We start from the raw sequence: 17,979 nt of genomic DNA on the forward strand, positions 1-17,979 counted from the left end.
ATTCTAAGCGCTTCGATCGCCATCTTCTGCGATTTCTATTTCAATTCCCAAAACACGTCATTTCCTTTTTCCTCTAACCCTTCCTCTTCACCGCAGTCCAATCAATCCGACTCTCACATGCAATCAATTCCAATAGAATCTTCCCTATTATTCCAATCCAAAAGACTTTTAAGTTTCGCTACCCCTTCCAATCCTGCAGCATCTATCACAACATTAAATCAACCTTTTCAACCTCCCCAATCCACTCCAAGCAATAACTCTCGTGACGATTTTAATCTTCTTACCTCTTCGGGCAATCATGTGGCAATCATTCCATCTTACTCACACACCCTCTTCCTCACTATCGGGTCCTGTGCATCTCATGGTGGCCGACGGTTCCTAAAGCCTCTCAACTCCTTTCCTTTCTCTGCTCAACCCGATCCTCCATAGCTGCAATCTTCTTCACCATCCATTCCAGAAGGAGCTCTTTCACCTCATGAAACTTTGGTAGCCAATGTTGCGGAGGCTTTTAGCAAGCCGCTGATGCTGCTACAAATTGAGGGAAGTTCTCTGCCTGATGACGATGATGATGATGATGACCCTGAATCGATGAGATTTTACGAGGAAGAGTGCCCCAAAGCTCGCTAGAAACCTCCACAGATTACTTCTCTGCCCCACCTCACTGCTCTTATACACACCAGAAAACGAAGAAAAAACAGTAACTCTTCCTAATGCTACTGTTCATGCCACGGCTTCATGCCAAGAGAATAGATCCTCTACTTCTGCTTAGCATTTTTATATTATCTTGGAATTGTGAGAGGCAATGAGTCAATGCGCCAGTAAACACCTCTCCACCTCGCTCCTCTAGGGAAGTATGGAACTACTATGGACATACTTAGAAATCAAGAGCAAACAGCGAGACTGGTTGAGCTACTTTTTTAGACTTCTGTCTCTAATACCCAATTATACGTCAACCCGGTCAATAATGAAAACATCAGTTTTGACTCACAAAGTTAGGCAGTACGCTTTCCCATTAAGTTAGGTTAGAAGTTTCTTTGACGAATGAGTTTAGTTGTAAGGTTGGAAAATCTTCTTTTCTTTCCTCATCCGTGTTTGATCTTAATACCGAGAAATCCTCTATTCGGAAATCCTCCCTCCTATAAATAGGAGAGGAACATGTTAATGCATTCAAGCTTTTTCAATAGTTATTATTATCTTCTATTCATCATATCCCTTACCTCTGCAGAGCAGAGAAAGGGGGAACTCTTTCTCACCGGACTTACTTTCCCGTTGGACTCCCCTCTTCATCCGTTGTACGGTCGGTGTGTGATGCCTTCGCTGCTACCCCAGCCGCTGTCGTGATCACACCCAACGTCGCCATCAAGTGCGGCCACAACAATGAGGGCCTATTTTGGTGCGGCCGAATGCTTGCCCTTGGCATTGGATCCCTCTCCAACTCCTGCTCGCTCCTTCCCTCTTCTCCTCCATGTGGCCTTCTTCTTCACTGGTGCTGCTTGCATCGACCCTAGGCTCAGGTTGTTCGTCGCCGTAGTATCGTCTTCATCAGGCTGTGATCTGCATCAATCGCAACCCGTTGCCTCACTGTTAACTATCGATCCTCAGCTCCTGCTAAGAGCAAATCGTTGCAGGTTTCTTCACCAAATCATTATAGCTTTCTCTTCTGTTATAACATCGTTGTAGCTTCATCCTCTACTATAGCTTCCTCTTCTACTGTAGCATCGCTGCAGCTTCCTCCTCTGTTACAGCTTTCTCCTTTACTATAGCTACCTCCTCTACTACAGCTTTCTCCCCTGCTGTAGCATCACTGCAACTTCCTCCCTTGCTGTAGCATCACTACAACTTCCTCCCCTGCTATAGTATCGCCGTAGCTTTCTCCTTTACCACGGCTTCTTCCTTTGCTACAGCATTGCTATAGTTTTCTCCATTGTTACAGTTTTCTCATCTACTGCAGTCGTCGTCGTCGTAGTCGTAGCAACATCAACAGCAGCAGTAGCAGCGATCTGCTCTTGCCCTACTCACGAAGCCTCTCGCTCGTAAACTGTTTGCTTTACATCGATCCAAGATTGGTATCCTTGACAGAAGCACTATCTTATGGGAGCATGATAGCAAATAAGATTTCCCCAACTATACGAGGAAATTGAGGAAAATCCGAGGGAAATCCTATTGGCCTTGCTTTAAAGATTCTATCTTAGATACTTTGAATGCCTTTCATGCGCCCTCTCATCTCCTTCAAAAGTTAGACTAAAACCTATTTAGTCTTTATTCCCAAGAAAAACAAGCCATCCATGATAATATTCTCATTGTTAACCAATTAGCTCACTTTATGTTTAGATCCAAATTTAACCCCCTCCAATCCTCAATAAGTTTGACATAAACAAGGCTTTTGTCTCGATATGTCTTAGGTAGCTTTAAATGATAACCTTATTTGTCTAAACATTTTCTCATCATTTTCTTTTATGATTATGGCATGTGTTTCCTTTGCAAATTTTACATGTTTAATTAATGAAAATTTCTCTACTTGGTTTCGTAACAATAGGAGGGTTAGACAAAGGATCATATCTCCCCTTATCTTTTCATCCTTATTTTAAAGGTTTTGGGATTAGACAAGGGGATTAGATCTCCCCTTATCTTTTCATCCTTGTCTTGAAAGTTTTCTATTCCTTGCTAAACCATCTAACCTTCAAAAATATACTCACTCTTTTTAACATTGAAGGGATCAAAATTTTTTATTTAATATTTGCTGAAATTTTTTTATTTAAGATTTGCTAATATTATTCTCCTTTCTTTCTGCATGAATCAAAAATTTTATTCTCAACACATAGTGTTGAATTTATTTTTCTTATTTTCTAAACTTAACATCAATAAATCAAAATTTGAAATCCTTTTCTCTAAAAACTATATCCCACAAACTATATAGTTTATTTGAAATTAAGGAGGCGAGTTGGATCCTAAAATATTTTGGGTTTTTATTAACCCAATCAGAATCTATGATAGATGATGACAATCTTATTGATAAATATCCCAGGAATAATTCAGGGACGACAAAAATGCATGATATCCTACGATAAATATCCTAGGAAGAATTCTTGTAAATTCTGTTGCTAATGCTATTCTTACACATGTGCTTATGGGAGTCTCCACAAATTTATTTGTAGAATCAAGAAAATCACTTATAAATTCTTTTGGAATATAAATAACTCTCATAATATTGCATCACTTTTTTTAAAGAGTAACGGAGGTTTGGGTATTCATGAATTCAAAGTTGTTAAGCTTATCAAGTGAATTTTTCCTATTTCCTTATTGCCAAGTACGGCTCCCTTTCCCTTTTATGGATTTTTGGATCAATCAAAATAGATTATTTTGCACCCGTCATTCCATATTGCAATCAACTTGGTGTCGTGCTCTTATTGTATCTAATGGTTACATTATTTAACATAAGTTTGAGGAGACCTTTTGCCTTTTGGTGCCCAAATAAAAACTAACCATCATAGTTACTGTGCTAAATAGTGATGGGTCTTTCAATCTTTCCTCCAAGTTGGCTAGTATAGGTTATATTATTGTAATCACTACTAGATTCATTATTGTTATCGATGAAATTTTTTCTAGATTTTCTCTCCTAGTATTGTTGAATAGTTATTTTTTATTATCTCTCGAGAATTATTCAGAAAGGCTATTAAGTCATTTGGATCAATAGAAAAGCTCACATATTAATCAACTTGGTGCTCGTAGAAGTTCTCCTAGAATAGGGTTGTTATCTTCCTACAAACTTTTATTCAAACATGTTACTTGACATATTTTAAGTTGAATAAATAATTTATGTTTTACTTATTAAAAAAAAGGCAAAACATAGCTTATACTACTTCGCTCCCTGTAATATGGGTGATTCACCCCTGAACATAACCTTCAAAATTTTTAGGTGTGATTCCATCGAAAAGAAGAAATACTTTTCATGGGTGATTCACCCCTTCATGGTTGCAGAACTCCCCATCGTTACCGTTAACTCACGTACCAATAAAGTTGGTCGTAGGCATGCCATTTTAAATGCACGCTTTAATAGACCCACAAGGCTTCCGCAGGCAAAACAAAATTGTATACTGGGTTCTGCCTGCCCAATTATTTCTTTGCGCGCATTTCCTTTCAACAGAAAGCTAGTCACATACCCACTTGGTAGTCTCATAGCTTCTTCACCCATCACCAGCGACTTTTGAGAGCCGAGACATCGTCTTCTGAGACGTTTGCTTCCAAGAAATGACGAAGCCGTCCCGGCCCCCATCCTTTCCCACCCTAAGTTCCACCGGCTGCAGGCCCGAAATAGTGGCTGTGGGGATCCAAGCGTAGCAGTGGAGCGTACTGTGCGAGCTGACAGCTGCTTTAAGGGAAAGCTGAACAACCTAAACTCACCATCTAAATGGCAAATGCCCGGCCATCACCACCACCGATATCGCCCAAGAGAACAGTGGAAAGGAATTAGAACGAGAAAAGCACTGAGATCTGAGCCGAGCATTTACGAGCTGAGGGTTGAAGACTTGGACGGACGGAGGACGGACGGGGGGAGGACAGCGGAGACACGTGACGAGCGACACGGCCTTTTGTGCCGTCCTGAGCCGGGCGACGATCGCGAGACCCTCTTCGCACTGCTTACGTGGCGGCATCATGAGCCGCGTGATGTACGGTAGCGTACGGTGGACGGCCGACGAGGTGAGTTTTCCTGTCTCGACCCGTGTCGGGAACAGGTTTCTGGTCCTGTGAAGATGCGGATCGCGCATGTTTCTTGTGGACCCCGCGCGGTTCGCAAGCAGTGAGTCGGTGTTTGCTGTCCAACCCTCTCGAAAGCCATCAGCTAGGTGTGGTCCCTTGCCAGGCCGACACGGGTGCAGATCCTGTGTCTCGATCTAGCCACCCAACACGAAACGAACGTATAAAGATAGCAGCCCAGCGGAGCCCCTAGCCGATAACTAATAAAACAGAATCTCTCATGTTTGGTCTTTGGGACGCCACCGAGACAGCAACAGAAACAGCAAATCATGGGCGACGGAACTGACAACCTCGGTCGACGCTAAGTTGGGAATCTGAGCTCTTTCCCCAAATAATTTACTCCAATTACTGCCGATTCCCACAAAAAGAAAGACGTGGCTTCAATAGATCCTTTCCTTGTTTTGGTTCCAAATTTTCTTCCTCATATTTACTTTAATGAGGTCCAAACAAAAGGACGGCGGATGGTGTTTTTCTGGGTCCATCATCCAACTGCTTGTATTCTTCTTCTTTTTCTAGGGTCGTCGTAGGGAAGAGAAAGAGGTGGACCTTGTCGTTCCCAGTCGGCCATTATTTCCCCCCTGAGAACAAAAAGAAGGTCTTGCTCTTGATCTTGCCATATCTTGTGAGATCCGGTAGATGTTATCCCTTTTTGTCCTTTAAGATCGCTGACATCGATCCATGTTTTAGTGAGAGGGGGGAGAGGGAGGAGGAGAATCGCCGACCATCGTCATGGTGAGGGGTAAGACGGAGATGAAGCGGATAGAGAACGCGACGAGCCGGCAGGTGACATTCTCCAAGCGGAGGAACGGGCTGCTGAAGAAGGCCTTCGAGCTATCGGTGCTGTGCGACGCCGAGGTCGGACTCATCGTCTTCTCTCCCCGGGGGAAGCTCTACGAGTTCTCCAGTTCCAGGTGCCGTTAACCTAATCACCGATCCCCACTCTCTCTTCACCTTTGATGCGTATTTAAGCCTTTTCCTTGTCGAGTTCATGGGTTTCTTGATGATTAATAAGCCACAGCATGAAACAAAAAGCCGCATAAATCTACTCTTGATCGCTGCTTTGTGCGTAGCAACGGCTGACCCCAAGTTCGTCGTCCTTTCCGACCGTTTCCCCCTCTTCAATAGGTTTCAGAATCTGAGGGTTGCTATATATATATATATCTTCCAATGCAGCTTCACATTTCTTCATCCTCCCACTTTGATCATCCTAAAATATAGACCTTCTCTTTTACCCAGAACTGCACTTCTTCTCTGGAGACATGTCGAGCTTTCAATCTCAACATCTCTAGATTCTCACATATTTATGGTCTCCAAATTTGCCTTACAGTAGCGGAAGGAGGCCAATTTATGCCTTCCTTCCTATTAATAAAAATAGTAAAGTTTTTACTCGATTATCGTACGAACTTCTGTACGATTTCTTTACTATGGAGTGCAACAGGTTCATTGTGTTACCTTTGACAACAACAATATAAATTAACATACGGACAAATTAAATTTACATGGTAGTACAAGCCAGAAAGATTGCAAGAAACCAATAGTAAGATGGCATTATTGGAACAGATGCCTTGTACATGTAGATGCCCAAGAGAAACATTGGCACTTGTGTAAAGATTGGGAAAATAATCACAACCAAAAATGTCGCAGCCGAAGACTGGAGAAGTTATATTACTCTACAAGTACATGAGACTAATGCCACCATTTAATTCTTTGTTCATTCTAGTGTAGAAATAGTATGGTCAAATAATATTAATAATTGAAAGGTATGACATTAGAAGCACATACTTCATGCATGTCAGGAAGTTGATTCTGTAGGGCTACATGTTTTTCTTATGATATGCCTGAAGCTAGTGATTAGAGAAACGAAAAGTCACATGAATACATGCTTAAGTTTTACATCTTCCATTTGTTTTTTTTGTTTTCACATAGGATCTGTATATGTATGGGAAATTCAAGTCTGCAACAAAATTTGTTCACGTTATTGGCTTGTGCTATCTCTAACAAAGTCAAAGATATGTAACCAATGACATAAACACTATATATGCTTATACATGGTCTGCTGGAAATTAATAGCAATCATGGTAGAAAGTCACTAAAAACCCTCCACAATATCAGATGGTGAAAGCGGCAATCCTAATTAAATGATGTGATTCATGTTATTCACATGAATCATTTTGATTTGGTGCAGATAGCATTTAAACTGTCTGAATAGAACTTTAGAATGGATCTGTCTTTTTGTGCAAAGCATGTCATTTGGGTTCCTATATGCATCTAAAACCCATGGATTATATGATACATTTTTTTTGGCTAGTGTAGTAATAAATCTTTAGTGCTCCAATATATCTTCTTTTATCTCGATGCTGTTAAATGACTAATATGCATTTGCTATAATGCATGTAATAAGCGATTATAAGTCACTGAAAAATACTATCCTTTGGAACCTTACCATGGTTCAAAATTGTGTAGATTATGTTTGTGTCGACATAAGCAAATGTCGGAGAAACTAAAACAAGGGATGATAATTTTTTATATGTCGAAAATACTATGAATTATGTGCAAACTAGAAGCAAGTCATGAGCCCTACAGCAAAAATCTTGTTCTTATAGAACTACACATTGTTGTTGCATTTTGGACAAATTGATTTGATGTGTGCTTGTCGTTGCTAATACTCACTTCGTTTAAATAGTGTCTGGTCTAGAAAAGTGCAATTCTAGCACGTTCAAGCATCTTCAAAATTTCGATATAACGAGGCCGATTAGATTTGTTTAAGCTGAATTATGATAGAGCTCAGTATGTCTCGAATTCATCTTGAGCTAAACTCATGATTATCTCAAGTACTTCCATTGTTGGAAACCTAATTACAATCCAAAAATTTACACCATGATTACTAGTTAAAGCAAGGAACTAAGTTTTTGCTGGTAGAAGGTTTGAGTTGAGGAGACATGGTGTAAAATAAAACGAAGAATTCTTATTGTTAGGAGAAAAACAAATCTCGTAATACTATATTCAAAGAAGCTAGAAAGAATAAAATATTAATAAATAGAGATTTATATGATTCACACAAACTAAACTACATCCAAGTCGTCGTAGATCTTCGCTATAGATAAAAAAAATTACAAATATGAAAAGCCACTTAGTCCTCATCAATCTCTAACTCTCAACTACTTCGGCTTATACTCCACGCACACTTAATAAGAGAGATCTTTTCTATTTATAGTGTGTGTACAGTAAGAAAAGAAAATCATATATAATCTACTAATCTAAACAGTCCTAACTAGTTATTAACAGCCCTTAATTTATAGCCATAAATCAAAAAAATAGTTATAACCTCATTTACCAAAGTCAAAAGATGGCTGTTAATAACACTTTTGCTAAGTCAAAGATGACTTTTGACAATCTCCCATTTGAAAATTGATTTCAGTCACGCCTTGACACTTGATCAATACAGCAGCTCAACATTTCTCTTACTTGTGTCGGCCAACCAAAGTTTAACATAACTTCAGTTTATTAATGGTCAGTGTCTTGATTAGCGTATCAGTAGAGTTTTGATTTTCTTAAATCTTCTCAAGCTTAAGGGCTTTGTCTTCTAGCAGTGTCCAAATGCTTCATTTGGATATGCTTTATTCTAGCATGGGAAAGACAAATTGTTTGTTAATTGAGCTATACTCTAGCTATCTAAATATATGACACTTTCCTTTTATTTCTTATCAAGTTCTTCCCAGAAACATTGAAGCCAAACCATCTTCTTACTAGCTTTGAGAGCAACAATTTTCTACAGTTGAGATGCCCGTTGTTGTACCCTCAAGAGTATATACATACCTTGTAGTGCTCTTTTTATTGTCGATGTTTCCAACTAAGTCTTTATCAACAAAACCTTCTAATATCAATTCTCCACTTCTAAAATTTGTCATATGTATGGTACCTTATAGATATCTAAGTTTTTGATGACTTTTATCTTGCTAGGGTTATTCATATATTTACTCACTAGTCGCTGTGCAATGTTTGATCAGGTATAAACCATATCATACATCAAACTTCTAATAACCAAGATACAGATAACTTTCTACACATATCCTCATTTCTTCTCGGTCTTAAAAGATTATTCTTTTAAAAGTTTGAAGTGGGCACCTAAAGGTACCAAAGTCCTTGCTTCCCTGTCTTTAGTAATCCTACTCCAAAAATATGCTTGGCAACTCCTAGATTGTCATTACAAAAGTTTTTGATAATTCTCACTTTAAATTATTTATCTCTTATATGTCACACTTGTAATGAGCATATCATCTACATATAAAAGTAGAATAATGAAGTTATTATCAAACCACTTAATATAGTAATAATGATATGGTTGATATTCTATAAAATTGCTACTACTCATGAAGCTATCAAGCTTCTTAAACTATTATCTCTGAGCTGGTTTCAGCCCATGCTAACTCTTCCTTAGCTTACACACTATGCTTTCTTTGCCTGCAATCATGAAGTCTTATGGTTGTTTTATATAAATTTCTTCCTCCAAATCACTATAAAATAATATTATCTTTACATTTAATTATTTAAGATGTAAATTCTCTATGGCTATAATTTTCAACACTAATATGATAGTTGTTAACTTCACTAAGGGAGAGAATATCATAGTGTAATTGATATCTTATTTCTATTGAAATCCTTCTACCACTAACCTTGTTTTGTAATGTTTGCTTCCACCATGTTCATTTTAATCCTATGAACCCACTTGTTATGCAAAGCTTTTTTTTCTTATAGATAGTTCAGCCAACTCCCACATCTAGTTCGACATGAGTCCATCTAATCTTTCATGGCAAAGTCCCATTTGATTGAATCTATAACCTGAATTACTTCATCATTTCACCGTTATTAGTCAATAACAAATAATACAAAGAAGGTGAATAATGTTATACTAGTATAGAAATTCTTGAGGAACACCTTAATACTAGTACTTCTAGTATTGGAATGCATGATTTTTCTTAGGGAACTTCACCCATAGGACTCTATCGATCCTCTAACTGTACTTTCTTTTCAAAGATCTCCCCAAACTTAATATATTCATTTTTTTTATGTTAGGTTTGGCATTAGTGTTGGTAGCTTCTGCATATAATCTGTTCTTGTATATTGCCTTATTATTAAATATGTCATCCCTGCTTCGGATGATTTGTCGATTTTCATAGTCCCAAAACTGATAGCCAAACTCATCAGTGTCATAGCTAATAAAAGCACATTTTCTAGACTTTAGGTCAAGCTTGCTTCTTTCAAATGAATCAATATGCACATAAAAAATACAACCTAACACTCTTACATATGAAATGTTTACCTACTTGCCACTCCAAACTTCCTTTGATAATCTTTCACCTAGAGAAACTATGGGTCCATGATTGACAAGGTAAGTTGTTGTACTGACAACTTCAGCCCAAAACATCTTTGGTAAGCCTACATCTATTCTCATGCTTCTGGCACATTCATTCGAAGTTTTGTTATGCACTCTGCTATTCCATTTTGTTGGGTTTTCTAGGAATAGTTATTTCCAGTTTAACTCCACTAGTTGCATAAATTTCTTTAAGCCTATGATCTCTATACTTTCCTCCTTTGTCAAACTTGAGTCGCTTTACCCTCCAAACTTGTTTCACACTCTATTAGCATTTTCAATTTCTTGAAAACAACATAAACTCTATATATATTTTTTTTTTCAAAAAATAAACTAATACCTTGTTGGGAAGAAACATGTTAAAGCGGAATAATTCTTTCCCTCTTTGTATATTAAAATAGGTTCCTCATCAAAATACCAACTTGATATCCAAATGAAAATATCAACCAGCACAGCATAAACAATAGAGCAAAAATCATCATACAGTAAGACCAAATCTTTTTAACGTGGAAAACCCAATGTGGGAAAAACCATGGGACCGTAGTCCACCTCAAACTTTCACTATCAATAATAATGATAACAGATTTACAGTAGGTCTTCTCTAGAATAACTAGAGGATCAGAATAACATCAAGATCATAGATGTTGGCTCAAGAATAGCATATCTTCATCATATAGGATGGATCTCCTCAAAAGAGAATTCTAGGTCTCACAAAGTGGATATCACAGGAAAGTACCTTAGAGAGGGTAAACTGCAGATCAACACCGTTAGGATTGTAGAGTTTGCTGCAAGGATTCTCCATATAAAATTTGGGTCGAAACTAACAACGTTTGGCCACCGATCGTCAACCTAATCTTTCTCTCTCCTCTTTCCTATGCACGCCGCACGCTGCACGCTGCAATCTGATCTATTTTCCTCACCTTCTCTCTCCTCTTTTTAATTTCTTTCATTTGCTGATTTGGGCTCAATAGGCCCAATTATCCAAGCCCACATATGGGCTGGACCCAACAATTCTCCCCCTCCAGCTCATATGGTAGGTTGTACCAAGCCCGTTCTTCGCCTACATGCTTCAAGCTTCTCCTTAGGCAAAGACTTTGTCAACATATCCGAACCATTATCATTAGTATGCACCTTTTCCAACTGTAATTCTTTCAACTCAAGCACATCACGAATCCAATGATATCTCACATCAATATGCTTGGATCTAGAATGGTATGTTGAATTCTTGGAGAGGTGAATGACACTCTGACTATCACAGTAAATAGTATATCTTTCCTGTTTCAAGCCCAATTTTTGTAGAAACGTTTTCATCCATAAAGCTTCCTTGTAGGCTTCAGTAATTGCTATATATTCTGCTTCTGTGGTTGATAGAGCAACACACTTCTGTAACTTTGACTGCCAAGAGACTGCTCCTCCTACAAATGTTATCAAGAATCCCGAAGTGGACTTCCTGGAATCAGTATCACCTACCATGTCTACATCTGTGTAGCCTTCTAACACAGGTTCATCACTATCAAAACATAAACACAACCTGGAAGTACCTCTTAGATATCAATATCCATTTCACTGCTGCCCAATGTTCCTTTCCAGGATTAGAGAGAAATCGGCTGACAACTCCAACTGCATGAGCTATATCTGGCCTAGTACAAACCATAGCATACATCAAACTGCCTACTGCAGATGAGTAAGGCACTCTGGACATTTCTTCTTTTTCTTTCTCACTTGTAGGACATTGTTTCAAACTCAGCTTGAAATGACCTGTAAGTGGAGAACAAACTGCTTTGGCTTTACTCATATTGAATCTTTCAAGAACCTTTTCAATGTAAGTCTCCTGAGATAGCCAAATCTTTCTTTTCTTCCTATCACGAAGAATCTTCATGCCAAGTATTTGTTTCACCGATCCTAAGTCTTTCATGGCAAAAGACTTACTTAGCTCTCTTTTAAGCTTTCCAATTTTTCCAACATCATGGCCAACAATCAACATATCATCAACATATAGCAGTAAAATAATAAAATCATCATTTGAAAATTTCTTCATAAACACACAATGATCAGATGTGGTTCTATCATACCCTTGGCTCATCATAAAGGAATCAAACTTCTTATACCATTGTCTAGGTGCCTGTTTGAGTCCATATAAGCTTTTCCTAAGCTTACACACCATATTTTCTTTTCCCTTGACTTTGAAACCTTTTGGTTGCTCCATGTAAATTTCTTCTTCTAAGTCACCATGAAGAAATATTGTTTTTACATCAAGTTGTTCAACTTCTAAATTCAAGCGGGCAGCTAAACCAAGAACAACTCGGATAGAGGACATTTTTACAACTAGAGAAAATATTTCTTCAAAGTCAATACGTTTCTTCTGACTGAATCCTTTCACAACTAGTCGTGCCTTGTACCTTTGTTGTGAGCTATTGTTTTCAGTCTTCAATTTATAAACCCACTTGTTCTTGAGAGCTTTCTTCTCTTTAGACAATCTTACCAAGTCATAAGTGTGGTTCTCAAGCAAGGATCTCATCTCTTCTTGCATGACTTTAACCCACTCATTCTTATTCTCATGTAGAATAGCTTCTTGGTAAGTTTCTGGCTCTCCCCCGTCTGTAAGCATAACATACTCATATGGAGGATATCTAGTAGAGGGTTGTCGCTCTCTAGTAGATCTTCTCAATGGAATCTCAACTGGTAGTGGAGATGCTGGTTCAGCATCATCAACTGTAGGTGTATCATCACTGGTATTCTCACCACAATCTTCTTGTTCATCTCCCCCATGATCATCATGAACTATAGGTGAAGGAACTGGACCCAAACTCTAAGGAATATAAACAGAGGTTTCTGGCTTCTCAATATTATCACCATCATCAAACAATTGGTCTTCAAGAAACACAACATCTCTGCTTCTAATAATCTTCTTATTCACTGGATCCCATAATCTGTAACCAAACTCTTCATGACCATATCCTAAGAAGATATATGCTTTTGCTTTACTATCAAGCTTGGACCTCTCATCTTTGGGAATATGAACAAATGCTTTACACTCAAAGACTCTCAAATGATTATAAGATATATCTTTTCCTCTCCATACTCTCTCTGGAACATCACCTTGCAGAGGAACTGATGGAGAAAGATTTATCAGATCAATTGTAATTCTCATTGCCTGCCCCCAAAATGACTTCGGTAACTTGGCGTGAGAAAGCATACACCTAATCCTTTCTTCAATGGTTCTGTTCATCCTTTCTGCCACACCGTTCTGTTGAGGAGTTTTAGGAACTGTTTTCTCAAGCCTGATTCCATGAAACCTACAATAATTCTCAAAAGGACCCCTGTACTCGCCACCATTATCTAATCGAATACACTTTAGTTTTCTGCCAGTTTCTCTTTCAACACTGACATGAAACTCCTTGAAAGCATCGAGTACATGGTCTTTAGATTTCAAAGCAAAAGCCCACACTTTTCTAGAATAGTCATCAATAAAAGTAACAAAATAAAAAGCACATCCAAGAGTTCTAGTTTGCATAGTACAAACATCAGTATGAACTAAATCAATAACATCTGATCTTCTAGATGATGGATATGTCTGAAATGTAACTCTATGTGTTTTTCCAGCTAATCAATGATCACAAGATTTAAGAGATGTACCTTGCAACTCTGGTAAGAACTGCTTTCTAGCAAGAGTTTGAAGTCTCTTCTCGCTGATATGTCCAAGCCTCTTATACCAAAGATCTATACTTTCACCTTTTTGAATTGCATTAATCTCTCCTTTGTGTAGCTTAGCTTCCATGACATAAAAAAAGAGTTAATCTTCTTTCCTTTTGCCACAATCAGAGAACCTTTAGTGAGTTTCCATTTGCTTTCACCAAAATAATGTGCAAAACCCTCATCATCAAATCTACATGTAGATATCAAGTTAAGACGAATATCTGGAACATGCCTTATATCTTTGAGTATCAATTTGCTCCCAATACTGGTCTCCAAGCAAATATCTCCAATACCCACAATCTTAGATGTACCACTGTTTCCCATTCTGACATTACCAAATTCACCAGTAGTGTAAGATCTAAAGAAATCACCATGAGAAGTGACATGAAATGAAGCACCAGAGTCAATTACCCAATTACTGTCCTGAGCTACAAGACTAACATAACCTTCATCACAGACAATAGTGATATTACCTTCAGTAGCAACTGTATTGGTCTCTTTTTCTTTTTTCTTCATTTCATTCTATTCTCGCTTCCAAAACCTACACTCTTTCTTCATGTGACCTGGCCTATTACAGTGAAAACATTTGATATCTCTTCTAGACTTGGATCTTCCTCTATATCCATGTGGATTTCTGCTATGACTTCTTCCATGTCTTTCTTGTTTTTCAGTAACAAATGCCCCAGAAGAAGATTCACCGTGTTCTTTCCTTCTGGCATCTTCATTTAGCAAACTATCTTTAACCATATCAATAGTTAGAGTTCTCTTTGGCGTGGAGTTGCAAATAGTCACCACATATGTTTCCCAACTTTCTGGTAAAGAGTTGAGAAGTAACAATCCCTACATCTCATCATCTATATTCATTTTCATAGCAACTAACTTGTTTACAAGACTTTGAAATAGGCTTATGTGCTCAACAATGTTACCACCATCTTTATACTTCAAATTTACAAGCCTTCTGAGGAGAGAAATTCTATTTCCCACTGTCTTTTTCGCAAAGAGGTTTTCTAACATTTGCCAAACAACATCAGCTCTGGTTTCATCAGAAAAATGCTCATGCAAGTTTATATCCATTCATCTTCTAATATAGGTAATATCTTTTCTATGTTGAACTTCCCATTCTTCATCGTCCATAGTAGAAGGTTTATCTTTAACCTTGATGAGCTTATACAAATCTTTGCAATAAAGCAAATCTTCCATCATACGCCTCCAAGTGGAATAATTTGATGAATTCAATTTAATCATACCATCTAACTGCTCCATTTCAATCACACAAGAAAACTAGCACCAAACAACCTGTTGCTCTGATACCACTTGTTGGGAAGAAACCTGTTAAAGCGGAATAATTCTTTCCCTCTTTGTGTATTAAATTAGGTTCCTCATCAAAATATCAACTTGATATCCAAATGAAAATATCAACCAGCACAGCATAAACAATAGAGCAAAAATCATCACACAGTAAAACCAAATCTTTTTAACGTGGAAAACCCAATGTGAGAAAAACCACGAGACCGTAGTCCACCTCAAACTTTCACTATCAATAATAATGATAATAGGTTTACAATAGGTCTTCTCTAGAATAACTAGAGGATCAGAATAACATCAAGATCATAGATCTTGGCTCAAGAATAGCATATCTTCATCATATAGGATGGATCTCCTCAAAAGAGAATTCTAGGTCTCATAAAGTGGATATCATAGGAAAGTATCTTAGAGAGGGTAAACTGCAGATCAACACATTAGGATTGTAGAGTTTGCTACAAGGATTCTTCATATAAAATTTGGGTCGAAACTGACAACGTTTTGTCATGGGCTTAGTTGGTTTTGCCTAAGTCGTGCGACACCCTTACGTGTCCATTCGCAAAGGTCAGCCTCCCCGAAGCCTCCCATTGTCCCTTAGGACCACCAAAAGAGAGAACGGGTTAGAGAGAACGCCTCAATCGGGATCCACAAGCAAACATCTCCGAAAAATACTTCATAGACAATGCAAATTACAAACAGACTTTACAAGCTCTGAACAGTGGCACAACAAAGGGTAAAGTGGTCCATTACAGATCGAAAATCTCTCGCACGTGTCCACATGACACAACATTTAGTTACAAGCCTAAAGAGGCCACCAACCCAACTAAAATGAGACTATCAAGCCTTCGACCGCCCCTCTACATGCTGTACAAGGCATGAACATGCCAAAAGACACGGACATACATAAGCATTACCTCAAACATCCTGTTTCGAAGTTTGTCCGTGACATTCTCCCCCACTTATTCCTTCGACGTCCTCGTTGAAGCCTTTGTCGACATTGCAACTCCTCGCATTTGCTGAGTCTTCAATCTTTTGCTCTAGCTACAATGCGCCTCTTGGCTCCTAGCTGCTCTCCGTTGTTGTTTTTGAGTAGTCGAACCTTTGATCCGCCATGCTGCTTCAACTCACCAATGACTCTGACTCTGGTGTGGGGTTGGCTGAGTTGTGTTGATCCTTGTTGATTCCTGCGGATCCCCCAGATGAAGGAAAAGACCATCCTTACTGCGCTAGTCTCTCAAATGCCTCATGCTGCTTGAATTGGGTGGATGCTTGTTGGAGCTTTAACGAGCATCGTCTCGCAAACTTCTGAAGTTTTGGGTCCTTCCTCCACAACATTTGCTCATTGACTCTTCTTTCACTTAGTTGTCACATCCAAGTAGGTTCGCATCACTTCCGCTTTCGATTGGCATTTCATTGGGAAATAAAGCGGACAATCTACTCTCAATAGCACTGATCACCATTGGTGAGGATTTGACAACTATTGTCTTCCATTATCTTCGAAGGGTCTTTGAACTTATGCAAAGCTCCTCTACTGGATAGATAAGAGAATTGGGGTACTCAGTTTCGCCCATTCTCTTAAGAGTTGAGAAGGCAAAGGTTACTTGACTTCACCCGCCTCCTCGAGGTTGTACTCCATGCATTGAGCTGGTTACTAGCCTTCGCCTGCTCTTTGCTCACACTTCTGAAGCACTTGAAGTGTTTGCACTCCTTGCGTTGAGTTAGTTACCGTGATTCACCTTCTCAATGCCATTGAACTTCTGGAATGCAGGAAGTTTTCACCCCGACTTGGAGTAATATTCTCTCATAGGTTTGGTCGCCTCTGGGATTGTACCGTCTTCTCCATCAACCCTGCCGCTTACTCCACTGAGTAGCAAAGGTATAGTACCACGTACTTCCTGCTTCGTTCCTTGGTTATGCACTCTTGCATGACCCGAAGTCCTTCACTTTCGGCTATCTTGATGAGAAGCACATTGACACCGGTCTTACGAAGTTCTTCGGCCTCTGCCCTTCAGCCTTGTCTCGGTACTTGGAGATTGCCTCTGCATGCTCCACCTCCTCGGCCCCTTTCACGACCAAGCGCTCTCCCTCCATGAGAGCAAGGGATCAATGACTTTCACGGAAGTCCCGCCTCTGCGGTACCATGGCGCTGCCATGCCCATGGCCCTACTATCCGTCGCCTCGCATCTACATCCCTTTTTTTCACAATCAATAGATATGTCTCCATGACACTCCTCCGAGTTCACCTCCATTCTAACTGATTGCTTGACTTTGGGTAGCTAAGTCCCTCTGGACTCGTCATTGCTTCCTCGCCCCTTTCGACTCCCTGCTTCAACACCTCTGTGTTCTCCAAGCAGTCTGTTTAGTCGATGGAAAGACAGACTGTAACTCTCATGCATGGCTTCTGCCATCACGTTGTAGGGTTTGCACCGCTTCTGTTCTCCTTAGCTTCCTTGGTAGCAACGTTCGCTTACTCGACCTTGTCCTCTGACTTACCGGGCTCCCTTAAGCGAATATAAGCTCTGGAGCAGTCCAACTCTCCAACTGCTTCGATCATACCTCTGCATGATCAAGTCCCTCCCATGTGACTCACTGGTACTTGCATTCGAACTTTTTCCTTAGTGGAACACAGCCCCCATATGTTGATGACCAAGGTTTTTATCCGATGCAAAATTCGATGCACGCCCGGAAGACCCGCCTCTGCGGTACTATGGCCTTCACTCCTTAAATCCATAGCCCTTCTTGTCGTCGTATTGTTCACCGAAGTGGAGCTTCCAGTAGCTCCTGATCATACCTCCATATGATCTAGTCCCTCCCGAGACTATGTCGCGTGTATCGCATTACCACGAACTGTTCCA

At 39.3% G+C, this 17,979-nt stretch overlaps 1 protein-coding gene across 1 annotated transcript in view; it reads left to right on the plus strand.

Moving 5' to 3' along the window:
- The first annotated feature begins 5,199 nt into the window (after positions 1-5,199).
- Positions 5,200-17,979, plus strand: part of LOC103985686 (MADS-box transcription factor 50) — a 31,538-nt gene continuing 18,758 nt past the window's right edge. The window contains exons 1-2 of the mRNA XM_065184062.1: positions 5,200-5,350; positions 5,443-5,666. Of these exons, the coding sequence (XP_065040134.1) occupies positions 5,485-5,666 (182 nt within the window). The 5' untranslated portion in view covers positions 5,200-5,350; positions 5,443-5,484. The remainder of the gene's footprint in view (positions 5,351-5,442; positions 5,667-17,979) is intronic.

The sequence above is a fragment of the Musa acuminata genome, chromosome BXJ1-5 (assembly GCF_036884655.1).
Source record: "Musa acuminata AAA Group cultivar baxijiao chromosome BXJ1-5, Cavendish_Baxijiao_AAA, whole genome shotgun sequence".
In the NCBI taxonomy this organism is placed as follows: Eukaryota; Viridiplantae; Streptophyta; class Magnoliopsida; order Zingiberales; family Musaceae; genus Musa; species Musa acuminata.